Here is a 12,674-nt window from a genome sequence, read left to right on the forward strand (position 1 = left end):
AACTCTTGATCCAACCCCAGCCACACCCAATGGGCAAGTCAGTCCTGTCAAGTCACGGCCTATTCTTATCCGTTTTAGCTCAGTTGCAACTTCCCAACTTTAATCCTCATTGTAATATGGGATGTCACCTCGCCAGGACCGTCACACCGCTGTTGTCCGCCTCACTCGTAATCGAGCAAATATTTCTGCAGCATCAGATCCAAGACATCGGCGATGGGGAAGAATCAACTTCAGACAGATGCAGGACGGCTCGGCCAACTCTGGTCTTCACCATGATAAAGGGTTCGTGCGCTGATCGAAGGAAGAGCCGAACTGCGTCACTACCTGCCATCTGATTCTCGTCTCCCCTTGTGGTCTGATCTGGATGCCACTTTGCACTTATACTATGGAGCATGCGCGAGGACAATGAACTTGGCGACATCACCCCGCCTACATAGTAGTACGAGCTAAGTGCAGGCTATTACTACGAGTGGACGGTTTTGGCCCTCGCGGGGCACTGTCGTGACTCGCGTTTGGCGTCGAGGGATTCGAGGTCGTCGAGCCCCCTCACATCTACCATCCCACGTCCCGACAACCCTGCGATAAGACCATGTTCGTGGGCTAAACATCACCTTGCATGCACAGTTCGCATCCTGTCTCGCTGGCTCCCCCAATGAGAGTGTCGCTAGGACCTCAACAGCCAAGTCTGGCATGCCGTGGCCCACCAAGTGCGACATGCAACCAGCCTAGAGGGTGTCATGCGTCCCCTTCGGCAAATATTTATCTCGAGATCAGCATGATGCAAGCCATTCGCTCACCGTCTGGAGCGCCATTGTGCAACAACACGATGCACACCGGTTGTTCAAGGAAGTAGGGGCACGAAGTGGCCGTATCGGCATCGAGTTCCAGGCTCGCTATAGTATTTTGTTTCTTTGTGCAACGCCACAAAGCGATCACGTTTGCCACCTGAGAGGCTGAGAGGAGGAAAATGAATCAAGATCCCCGTTCTAGAGCCAAGCACTGCATCAGTGCATGACTTGACAATTGTCGTTGGACCCCAGACTCGCAGGAGAACGAGTAATAATGATTCTAGACCAAGTTGGTCAGATCGCCCCAGCAGACTGGTCCTAGTCCTGACGTGCTGCACTTACCAACATAGTACATAGTGCCTGGTGAGGCCGCCTGCCTAGGTGCTCAAGTACGGCCCAGAGATCATTTCCCATCCCCACCCACGCACGGCGATAACAGAACACTACAACAGCTACTCGTACGGCTCCGCCGCAGAGCTTTTCAACATGGCTTCCTGAGACGCCTCCGTCGCAGAGAGGCAAACGGTCAGGAAAGCCGTGGGATTGCATTGGGACAGGCTGCTATCGCAACAATGTTTCCCTCGCTCATGCGTCGTCCACGCCCAGGTACGCGCCGCCTCAACCATCTCGACCCAGACACCAGCGTCTCGACCTCCTTCGTGCCCAGAAGACGCGCCACGGCAGACTTTACCGAAGCCGACGACGATGATGATGATCAAGACGATGACGACGACGAAATCAGGCGCCGCATCTCAAATACAGTACGAACAGCCAGGTTTGAGGACGATGGAGACGCACAAGATGGCGACGACGATGGCAACGACGACGAGGATGGTCCCAGTGGCGCGTTGCCCGTTCTCCCCCTTTTCTCGGTGACACACCTAGGTTCGTGTTATCCCTTACTGCTCTGCATAACCCAGAGCGACGGCCTGAACTTTATCCTGCCCACCACCAAGTGCTAACAAGGCCCTGGCAGACTCACTTCCCGTCTACAGCATCACCCATGCCATTCGAATCATTGTGTGTGCGCGCACCGAGACGACCTTAACATGGGAGCAGCTGCGGTCTCCCCAGGTTTCCCAATTTCTGGTCAAGCCTATGCAGCGGCAGATCCGTACCCAGCACTTCTCTCGCGCGACTCTATACGCCCTCATGGCCAACTGCCTGCAGTTCACCAAGGAGGGTCAACGATATGCTGCCAACGCCGGCAACAGCAACACCAGGGCCAAGGTCTGTGAACTGCTGGCACTCAAGATGCTCAAGGAGTACTCCACTCGCGAGCTCATCGATGCTCTAGCCTATGACTTTTATCCCCTCCAGGGCCTCCCAGGGGTACCCGCTGCCGACACGTCCACGGGAAGCTCCAAGGCCAAGACTAGTCTCTCTGGGTCCCGCACCTCGACTCTTGAAGTCGCCATCCGTGCTTGCGCCAAGCACTTTCTAGCCCACCCCGTCGTTATCCAGAACCTCGAGGCCATCTGGAGCGGAGCCATCACCTTCTACTCGTCGGCGGACAGCTTACACCGTGAACCGCCCCCCTCTGCCCAGGCCAGCATCGGAAGCAGCACCACCAAGGTCGATGCGACAACCCCGCTGCTCTCCAGGGTTCATTCCAAACAAGGCCGCCCCCATGTTCCTCCGGGGAGGCGAACCGTGATGCTATATGACCCAAGAGAGGCCTCCATGCTTAAGCTGTCTCGTCTCCGAGTGCCACGCTATAGATCGTTTCTCTCCACTGTGTCCCTTGCCATCCTGATTGGTCTCTTTCTCGCCGTCCTCATTGAGCGTTCTGTCAAGATTACTGCCCTGGAACTTGTCTTCTGGTTCTGGAGTGCTGGGTTCATGCTCGACGAGCTGGTTGGCTTCAACGAGCAGGGGTTTGCCTTATACATCATGAGCGTTTGGAACCTTTTTGATCTTGGCATCCTCGTCCTCTTCGTCGCGTACTATTGCATGCGTGCCTATGGCGTCTTCATGGTCGATCCCCATCACTGGAATGACATGGCCTACGACGTCCTAGCTGCAAACGCCATTCTCCTACTACCACGGATCTTCAGTGTCTTGGACCACTACCAGTACTTTTCTCAGTTGCTCATCGCCTTCCGGCTCATGGCTGTAGACCTAGTGGCCGTTTTTGTCCTGGTCCTTATACTATGCAGTGGCTTCTACGTCTTCTTCACCCTTTCTGCCAGCACGGGCAACGGTGGTGAGGTTGCATACCAGATCTTCCAACTCCTCATGGGGTTCACGCCCGCTGCGTGGGATGCGTAAGTGATGATAATGATACATCTTGGACGCGACTCGTTGTGAAAAACTTATACTTATTGGCATTGCAGATGGCCTACGTACAACTGGCTAGGAAGGGGGCTGCTGGTCCTTTTCCTATTCATTTGCCACTTCCTGGTTGTGTAAGTCGCCCTCTCCTAGTTATATAGATTTGCTTGAGCTAACGAAGTCGCCCAGTACCATCCTCATCACCGTTTTGACAAACTCTTTTATGGCCATTGCATCTAATGCGACCGAGGAACATCAGTAAGACTCGCCCAAAGCACCCTAGAGAAATACAGCTAACTCTTTCATAGGTTCTTATTTGCAATCAATACGATATCAATGGTGAAGAATGATGCTCTATTCTCTTACATTGCCCCGAGCAACATTTTTGCTTGGCTGCTAACGCCTTTGCGGTATTGCATGCCGCTCAGGCAATTTGTCTGGCTCAATCGGACAATTATCAAGATAACACACTTCCCAATCCTCTTCTGCATATATCTATACGAGAGGCTATGGCTGGCCCCGTCTATGTTTGAGCCTACAGACTTAATCGACCATCCGGGCCAAGGCCGCCATTCTTTCACCGATCCGGGACAAAGAAGCGTCGTCTTCAGTCCCAACGGCAGAGTTCAGGAAGAATCTATTGCGGGTTTTCACAAGGATCGGGCACTAGAAGAGGTCTTTAGGCGCATGCCGGAGTCAGCAACATTGAGGACACAAAGGAGGAATGAGAGGCACAAGGCGCAAACAGCCATCCGAAATTGGATGGATCAGCATGATGAGGACGGAGTCTCGGCAAATTGGCCAACGCTTGATAGCCGCGCTCTCCCCGACTGGCAGAGGAGGCTCAGCATGGGTTGGGATCGCCCATCCAACCTCAGACAGGTTTCGGAAGTGAGGTCCACAGCCAGCGACCCTGCCGATCTAATGTCCAATATTGGAGGTCTCCCCCCCGTGCCCAGGCGGCTTGTTAGAAAGGACCTTCTTCTGCCCCTGGCGCCCGACTACAAGGACCAGACGGACGCAGATGGCGATGATGAGCTTGTCACAAACGATGAGGACGAGGACGACAACGTGACCAACGAAGCTAGAAGTCATCGTGGTACGGCAGATCCCGCAGAAAAAGAAGAGGACGATTATTTCACGACACCTATGACGTCGCGCGTGGGCAAACTTCCTTCTTCTCCCAGTTCTTCTAGTCGAGGGGTTCCGGCGACACCACTCCCGGTCATTCCGAGACGGGCCGTCCATCATAACCGCACCCTCTCGACCAACACCATCCTTTACAACCCTGAAGAGCCCAAGCCTGTGGATAGCTCATCCCCAGCCTCACCAGGGCGGGCTGGCCCAGGCGAGGGCCGGCAGAGTGGACGCAGCGCGGGTGAGGGGCGGCAAAGCGGACGCAGCGCGGGCGACAAGACCCCCGGGCGGCGTAGCTCCCCTCGACGGACTGCACAGGCGACCAACATCAAACCCCGGCCGCCCATGCCGCCGCGTGGTATCACAGATACGGGTGGTGTCAGCCGCTCGGCACTACTCAGTATAGAGCCTCGAAATCGGCCACGTGGGAACAGGAGGCTGTCTTCGGCGGACCTGAGCATACTCTCTGACAATACGAGCCAGCGGTTTGCCAATGATGAGCACCACAGTGGAGTAGCAGGCAGTTTCCAGACACAGATGGCCATGGCTATGATGAGGGACAACCAAAGGCGGGGAGCCGGGGGGATCGACGCGGCCGATCGGGATAGGATGGGTCGCTTGGTCCTGGCGCGGATGAAGACTCTAGAGGAGAGTTTCGCCGAGATGATTCAGGAGATGCGGGATATGAAAGAGAGGTCAGCGCCGACTACAAGTCTGAACTCAGACGAAGACTTGAAGGGAGAACAGCACCATCCGGCAAAGAGGACCAAGGGGGACACGACTCCCAAGAGAGGGGTGACTAAGAGACCCGGCAGTCAACGGAGCATGAAGGAGAATAAGGTTGGCTTGCTACCGCCGCATCGGGTTATCAAAGGTAAGGGTAAGAACAAGGAGCTCATGTACTCGAGCGACGACGAGGCGGAGGCAGACGAAAGCTTCACCAGGACAGGGAGCTCACTGTGAGCGCTGAGCAGGTCGATGACATTTATACGGCGTTTTGAAGGCATTGCTTTGTCTGGTCTGATTTTCTACTACACCCAGCGTTTAAAAGCTTGTCTAGGCGTAGGTTAGGATTGTTTTTATTGAGCATGTAATACATATTGGTTACCATGCACATACCTATGTACATCACTTGTGGACAACGGAGCAACAGAGTCGGGCCCAGGAAGATTGCCCGCTGCCATTGTCCCTTGTGTTCCAGGTTGTTGGCAACGAGGGATGTTTCCGAGACGTGAAGCTGGGTTAATAATCAAAGACCCTGTTGCCTGAGGGTAACACGCATGAGTACCTAGGGGCAAAAGAAGCGCTCTTGCCTAACACCTAAGGTAAATGAGGAATCACCTCACTCGCCTGGTGCTTGGTGCTGAGTGAGACAAACTCCAAGACTCAAGCTCTTGCCTAAATGCGGGGTCTCCTAAGAGTTTGTGAGCCAACTTGACGTCGATTGGATGGGTCGCATTTCTGCCTGGCAGGCACGAGCCAACAGGCAGCCGCAACAGCTACCTAGCGTCGACGTGTCGCACTCAGCACGGGAGTGAGCAAGCAGGTACTGATAACAGGTGAGGAGGTGGAATCGGCCAGGGCCTCCTGCCGCCCTGGTCCCCCGGCGAACGGTAATATATGATGTAAGGAAGATGCGTTTCAATGGACCTGGCTGCAAGTGTTAGGAATGGCTCAGGTAAGCGCAACTTGAACCATGGATCATCGGCTACGAATCGAGTGAAAGTACCTAGGTAGTACTTAAGCATCTTATATGTGCCATTTCGGTCAGGCATTCTAGAGATCAGCCGGGCAATCCAAGCACTAGTTACTGGTTCTTTGGATAACGACTGTAGCCGTCCACTTCACCCGCCCCGTTCCAAGGTGAGGCACAGGTGAGGCCCCGAGAAGGCAGCATCCCCAAGCTGGTTCGCTGCCACAGGCCGTCAGCACAGCTTTTGCTGCTCTGCATTCCCCCACCTCCAACTCACTCGACTCACTCACCTCGGAACACCAATCTGCTTCTTGTGCTCCTCGGTGATTTATACTTCTGGAAATCTTTGCGAGACTCATGTGCTACTGCTTGTGACTCAAGCCTCGGCCTGTTTGCCCTCGACAAACACTACGGCACACGTCAAGCACCATGGCCGACCTAACATGGCCTACGGTTCCGATCAGCAATGATGACAATTCTGCTCAACCCGTGCCGGCGCCTGACAATCAACCAGCTCAAGATCAGAGCCACAACACAGATTCATTGCCCTCCCAGCCTCCCGATTCAAACAAGACGGCCAGATTCCCCTTGAGAACGGGGAGAGACATGAATCATAGCAACTTAGATCGCCATCCTTCCCCCCAACCTCGCCCTTCGCCCAGGAACCCTCATGATCCCGACGACTCGGTTCACTTCGTGCACTGTACGCTCAGAGAAGGCGACACTCGTGTCTTCATCGACGCCCCCAAAATCCACACGGACCCCCGTCATCGAACCAGCTGCGATGGCATCGTCCCTGCGTCCCAGTCCTTTTTGGTGCACTCGGAGAAACTCCTAGCGCTAGGGGACTCCAAGTTCGCTCAGATGTTGAACAACGAGATATACCAGGCCCGCGTCAGGAGGCGCCGCAAGCCGACCGAGGGTATGATGAAGGGCGTCAGGTACCTTCTAGATCTCACCCCTCCGTCTGAAGGCGACGATCTTGTCTTCCAAATGACCGAGCTGTCCGTCACCTCAGGAATCGCAAAGTGGTGGAATGCCGACTTGGTCCACATAGTCCCTAGGAGCTTGGTCAAGGGTCATGATGACATTTGCCAGTGCTGTCACGACACATGGACTGCAAGGGTTGAGGAGGTACAAAAGCAAGAGAATGGAGGGAAAGTATCCATGGGATCCGCCGCTGAGGAGCCCAGGACAGATCAGGGGGAAATCAGCGGCATTGCTGAAGCTTCACAAGCCGGGGTCGAGGCCAGGGTGACGCAGGAGGAGATGGGAAAGATCATGCTACCACCTAGCCCTATCGATCTACTTCGGCTCCAGAGTGATGGTCAGAATGAGCTGTACCAGACGCCGCCACACTACCAGATCCCCGACTATTGCCCTTTCCGCCACCGCAACAGCATAGTCCGCTTGCTCATGATGATTGAGGGCAAGCGTGTCAACCTCAACTCGGCGGCTCGTGTCTGGACCATGGTGGGCATCAGCAAGATCTTTGAATGCACATCTGTGGTCAGGATCGAGGTTGCCCAATGGATTATGTCCAACACCAAGTTCATCGAGGTACTTCCTGAAGAGTCGCTCAGTATCGGGTTCACTCTCAAGCTACCCCAAGTCACCCAATCTGCTTTCCGAATCCTCGTGAATGAGTTGGCCCTCAATGAGGCTGGCGACAAGGAGGCATGCCGCGATCGTCAAGTTACCATTTTTGGTCGGCGATTAGGTGATTCTGGTGATGAGCGGAGCAACTTGATACAGCACGCCGCTCGCGCCCTTAATGAGCGTGTCAACTCCCAGATTTCTGAGCTCCTGAAACCCGACTTGTTCGATTTCCGAGAGCTGAAGGTATGGTCAAAGATGCGAGAGATCGAACATCTCCTAACCACAGAGGACGATGGCACCTTTGGGAAAGCCCTGAATATGCTCAGGCAGCTCATGGCTGCTTTAGTCCACAAGTTTACTAGCAGAGTGGAATCCACTGTCAAGGACCGTGACTATTGTTGGAACGCCTCCATCTTTCAGGACATGGACAGAGACCGGGCAACATACGTCGCGCCACAAGATTATAAGTCAACCCAAGACATCGTGCTAAGCCTCAATGAGGCCCAGAGGCTGCTGCTTCCCTTCTTTTACAGCGAGTTCGGTAGACAGCTCGAATACGACCTCTTCCGCGGCCAGCTATCGGAGCATCCGGACACCATCTACCAGTTCTTCACCGAGATGGTACGCATCCTGGAAGCCCAGATTCAGAATCTCGTGGATAGCGACCCACGACGAGCATACCAGGACTCCTGGCAGGTTCTATTCCAACCGCCTTATCCAGACTGGCTCGGGGACTCGCGACCAGAAGTTCTCAGCAGTCATGGACGTACGCCAAATCAATCAATCTCAAGTCCTTTGATCGACCTCGACGGCCTTGAACACGAGATTAAGCAGCTCTGGCGTCCCATTGCGAAGTCAGGGGGCCGAAACGGGGGTAATGGATTTGTTCCGCAGCTTAACATTACGCGGCACTTGCTCCTTACCCTCACTGATAATGAGATGAAGTTTCTGCCCCTATGGGCTGGTGGTAACGACGATGGTACTGGCGGTGTTTTCGAAACATTCCTACCGCCTGCTGAAATGGGCCCAGCTGGGCCCGGTCCTGCATATCACACAGGCTTGACGGTGCCATCGGCACCCTCCAGCGAATTCGGCTGGCTTATGGAAGAAATCACAGCCATGAAAGTTCGGGGCAGCACAACAGCGGGTTCTGTGGATGTCCACGACAGCGTCTCCACGGTCTATCCCTCAGACAGAATCATTGCAGCCGAGTCCTCGATCGGCTCTGAAAGCTTCGCTGAGGATAACTCAGACTACGATCGCGCAAAATTCGAGGTGCCAGCCGAACATCAAGCAACCGGCCAGTCGGTAAACATGCTTGTGGACAGCCCTGCGGAGGAAAGCGACGACGCTCTTTCGGACGTCACGGAAATCGGCCCGTACATCTCTGATGATGATGTGAGCTCTGACCAGGGGATGCAAGATGATGATGATGACAAGCGGTCCAACTCAAACAGCGCGGATAGTATGGTTATCGTCTGAGCTGATATGGGTATATTCTTCTACTTTATGACGGAACTGACTATTGCGTTTCTCTTTACATACGATGTTTAGGACAAGGGTGAGAGAGATGGACGATTGACTACACCTTGGATGTAATATGCGGAAGTGAGTTAGCTGGTCATGAGCCTTCCTATTTCTCTTGGATGAGTATGAGAAGCGAATTTCACATGTGCAGGTTGGAGGACAGGTGGACCACTAGCATCACAGATACGACGTTATGAAAAATAGATGGGAACAAATAAAGGCCCCATTTTACTTCTGTGTTCTTTGGGAAATTCCCAAAGGTTCCTGGCCAAACGCCACTGCTCTTTAAATTCCCAAACGCCATATGAATTGGACCTTTTGCAAAACCACGTATTCTCTATGCCCTTTGCCAATTCCGCTAAATCCAGAGTTTTCCTTCCAGAGTCCATGTGCCTCAGTGCCCTTAGATCCCCAAATATCACCCCAATAGCCACAGGTCCGCGAATATCACCCCATATTCATCGTATTCCCCGAACCCCTGGGGTTGTCGTCTTTGAAATCATCCCAATCCCTTGCCTTGTACGTCGCCCGATCTGCCACCTCCATGTCGTCCTCGTCCACAACCGGCCGTGGCTGCTCCCCACCCTCGATGATGTTTCCCCGCCGCCGCTCCTCCTCGAGGTACTCGTCGATGGACATGGTCGGGAGGTTGTGGCCCGGGCGGAACACGCCCCGCGCCATCTCAGACCGCGCGTTGGAGCCCAGCAGGGTGAAGGGCTGCAGGGGCTTGCCGTTCTTGGATAGCAGGGGGCCCGTGTTGCCGATGCCCTGGCGGAGGGGCCCGTCGAGACGGAGGGTGGGGTCGAAGGCCTCCTCGCGCTGGTGATGACGCGCGTCATTCGCAATGGTATTGTTGTCGGCGGGGACGGAGGGATCGGGAGGTGCCTGGGCGAGGAGGTCGAGCTCGCGGTTCAGCGAGTCGAGCGAGTTGAAGGTGGTGTGGATGCAAAAGGCAGCGTTGGCGAGGTGGACCTCGCGGACGAGCTCCTCGTCGCCCGTCTGGGCGTAGCGCGGGTTGCGCCTCAGTGCCTCGAGCTTGTCCTTGAGCAGCTTCTCGGCCTTGAAGCTGGCAATCTTGCCGTTGCGCTTGGCGGCGGCATCAGCGCCTGAGGCGACCAGGGCAAAGCGCTCACCCTCGTCGCGATAGCGCTCTAGAAGCTTGTCGTAGGGGGGTGTGACGAGTCCGTAGGCGTCGAGGAGGTCGAGAAAGACGTCGTACGCGAGCCTCGCACGGCGCAGGAGGGCGATGCGTTCGCGAGGGGGCAGGCGGGGTGTCCTCTGGACGAGCTCGGCGAGGCGGAAGGAGGTAAGGAGGAAGGGCAGCTCGGAGGTGGCGATGTCCTCGACGCCCTCGTTGGGCGAGAAGAGGGAGACGGCCGAGATGTGGTCGAGGACCTTGGTGTAGAGGGAAACGGCCTCGTCGACTTGGGCGGCGTAGGAGGGGGAGGTGGTGTCGTAGGAGGACTCGATGGCCTGTCGCTTGGATTCTGCCAAATCAAATAGGTCGCGCAGAGACTGCGACGCGTTGTCGGACGAATCCATGGCAGTGACAAACGTGTGGGATGTGTGAGATGTGGAAGGGAAGAGGATGAGGTCAACATCGGCTTGGTGGGGGAGGCAGAGGGAAAAGCGTCAAAACAGTTCCGCCACGGATCCACCAGGGGTCATGACCCCACCCTGGAGTAACGAGTCTTGGGCAGCGTGTAGAACCATTGGCTACCAACCAGGTATATCTTACCTTGGCAAACTCAGCTATCCGTACCTGCAAGTACTGCTATGTGCGGTAATTAGTAGGGGGACACAGGCGGCGGTGGAAAGGCTGAGACTCAGCAAACTGGTGAACCCAGCCCGCCCCGATAAACGCTTGTTGAGCTTTCCTCGAAGCCACGTCACAAGTGGCCTCAATGGAAGGTGGTCTCGATTTATGATCAACCCTTTTGGTAGTCAGTAAAGTTATAAATGGTGATTATAAAGGAGGCATCTAACCCTGAAACAGGCGAGTGCATTCTCGAATACCTTTGAGCGGACAATCCGTCAAAAGTGTCAAACGACATCTGTTGCGACTCGACGTCTCACAGCACAGCATCTTGAGTTCCCTGTCAGTGTGCAGAAGCAATATTCCGGACATTTTCGATTTGCCGAATATGAATTGGTTGTTCGGAGAACTCCAGGGCGTTGATCTGGACACCTTGGTGTTAGCTGTCGGATCGATGACTCTTGGCTATCATAGTTTTAGATTTTTCCGCGGACTCCAGCGTATGTGGGAAGAACGTGAGTTGGCCCTCTCCTTTCTTCTTGAATTTCTTATTAGGGTTCGATCTCCCAAGATCTATAGTCGCTCATGAACTACTAGGCGCCATGGAGGAGAGGCTCGCGCGCCTAGCGGCAGATATAAATGAGATAAAGGATGGCCTCTGCTCTTTCAAAAGTCCAGAAACTGCCTCTGATTGAAAATATGGGCCCTAGAAGGATTCCCAGAAGGGATAGGATCAAAGTTATCGTGCAGTCGCCGAGCAGACCCAGGATTTTGAGAACGGTACTCGGAGAGTTGTGAGTGGAGACTCTTGATACCGATGAGGAGGATGAAAAAAGTCGGATAAACTTTTCGACCATTTCGTATTAGTGTTTTTTAGAGAGTTTTTCAAGTGGTCAGATGAATGGTGATTAAGGGTATTGGATTATGACATCTTTTTATTCCGATTGCTGTCGATTAAGGGGTGAGTGGCAAGACTGGTTCGGAAAAGGGGCTGCTTTGGCTTCGCCATCCTGATGAATGATTGACAGAGATTGGCTACTAGGCCCGGACAAGGTGCGCAAACGGTAATACACGAATACTACCGTGATTCGCCTGACCTACAGACCCACGGTCCAGGCTAGTCCAGGACTTACAGCTGCCTCGCGGCAGCATGACTGGACTAGTTGATATCACGTCCTCGGGGATCTCTGGATACCTTCATAGGACTATAATCCCTTCAACACGGATTGTTTCAACGTGATTTGGTCTCGTTCAACACGGGGTTTTTTTTAACGTGATAAAAGTGCTTAACTGCACTAGTCTCGAGGGGGGGGGCCGCCTCCAGGATCGGAGAGGAATGGGGGGAGGCGTGGACATGCCGACGTAGGCCTTGATGTTGACGACTTCTGCCTCGAGAACGGCGACCCGCACCTCCATAGGAATTTTTCAAGTGTGAGCGTTTTCTTGTTTTACTTGATGACTACGGAATGTGTTGATAGAATAGACAAGGAGATTGCTTACCTGTCGCTTTTGGTTCCAATAACTGAATAGGGTGCCGCACACAAACGTCAAAATTCCGACGACCAAGGTGACCCAGTTTCGCCCCTGGGTCTCAGGGCATTCCTCGGGTGTCTTTGGGGTTGGTGCCATCGAAACTCGCTGTGATTTTGGACTTGTCAAAGAATCATGGACGAAGAGCACCGACTAGTCAGGGGTATTGAGCCAAACTCCCTAGAGCTCCTGACCCATAGCTCGTTTGTTTGAGCTGTCGCTCTTTCTACTACCAGTACGTGGACGAGCCATCCCTTGAGGGCAACTTCCCGGCCAGTCTTTGGTTTTTGCAACCCAGAAGAGGGTTTATCCGCTTTCCAGAGCTTGTCTATCACCTTTCCGCTGTCTCTATAAACGGAAGTCGCCTGCG

General features: G+C 54.2%; 3 protein-coding genes across 3 annotated transcripts; 2 read left to right on the plus strand and 1 right to left on the minus strand.

Moving 5' to 3' along the window:
• Positions 1-1,360: 1,360 nt before the first annotated feature.
• On the plus strand, positions 1,361-5,162 carry ACO1O0_004187 (ion transporter; the record flags this gene model as incomplete). The annotated part of the gene is made up of 3 exons (XM_083193628.1): positions 1,361-1,673; positions 1,765-3,055; positions 3,491-5,162. The coding sequence occupies 3 exons, from the start codon at positions 1,361-1,363 to the stop codon at positions 5,160-5,162; spliced, it is 3,276 nt and encodes a 1,091-aa protein (XP_083050576.1).
• Positions 5,163-6,321: 1,159 nt separating this feature from the next.
• ACO1O0_004188 (uncharacterized protein) lies at positions 6,322-8,973 on the plus strand (the record flags this gene model as incomplete). The annotated part of the gene is made up of 1 exon (XM_083193629.1): positions 6,322-8,973. The coding sequence occupies one exon, from the start codon at positions 6,322-6,324 to the stop codon at positions 8,971-8,973; it is 2,652 nt and encodes an 883-aa protein (XP_083050577.1).
• Positions 8,974-9,465: 492 nt separating this feature from the next.
• Positions 9,466-10,560, minus strand: TAP42 (TAP42-like protein; the record flags this gene model as incomplete). The annotated part of the gene is made up of 1 exon (XM_083193630.1): positions 9,466-10,560. One exon carries the CDS (start codon positions 10,558-10,560, stop codon positions 9,466-9,468), a length of 1,095 nt encoding a protein of 364 aa, XP_083050578.1.
• Positions 10,561-12,674: the final 2,114 nt, after the last annotated feature.

This window comes from Amphichorda felina, assembly GCF_050947745.1.
Source record: "Amphichorda felina strain 45539 chromosome Unknown scaffold_4, whole genome shotgun sequence".
Taxonomy (NCBI): Eukaryota; Fungi; Ascomycota; class Sordariomycetes; order Hypocreales; family Bionectriaceae; genus Amphichorda; species Amphichorda felina.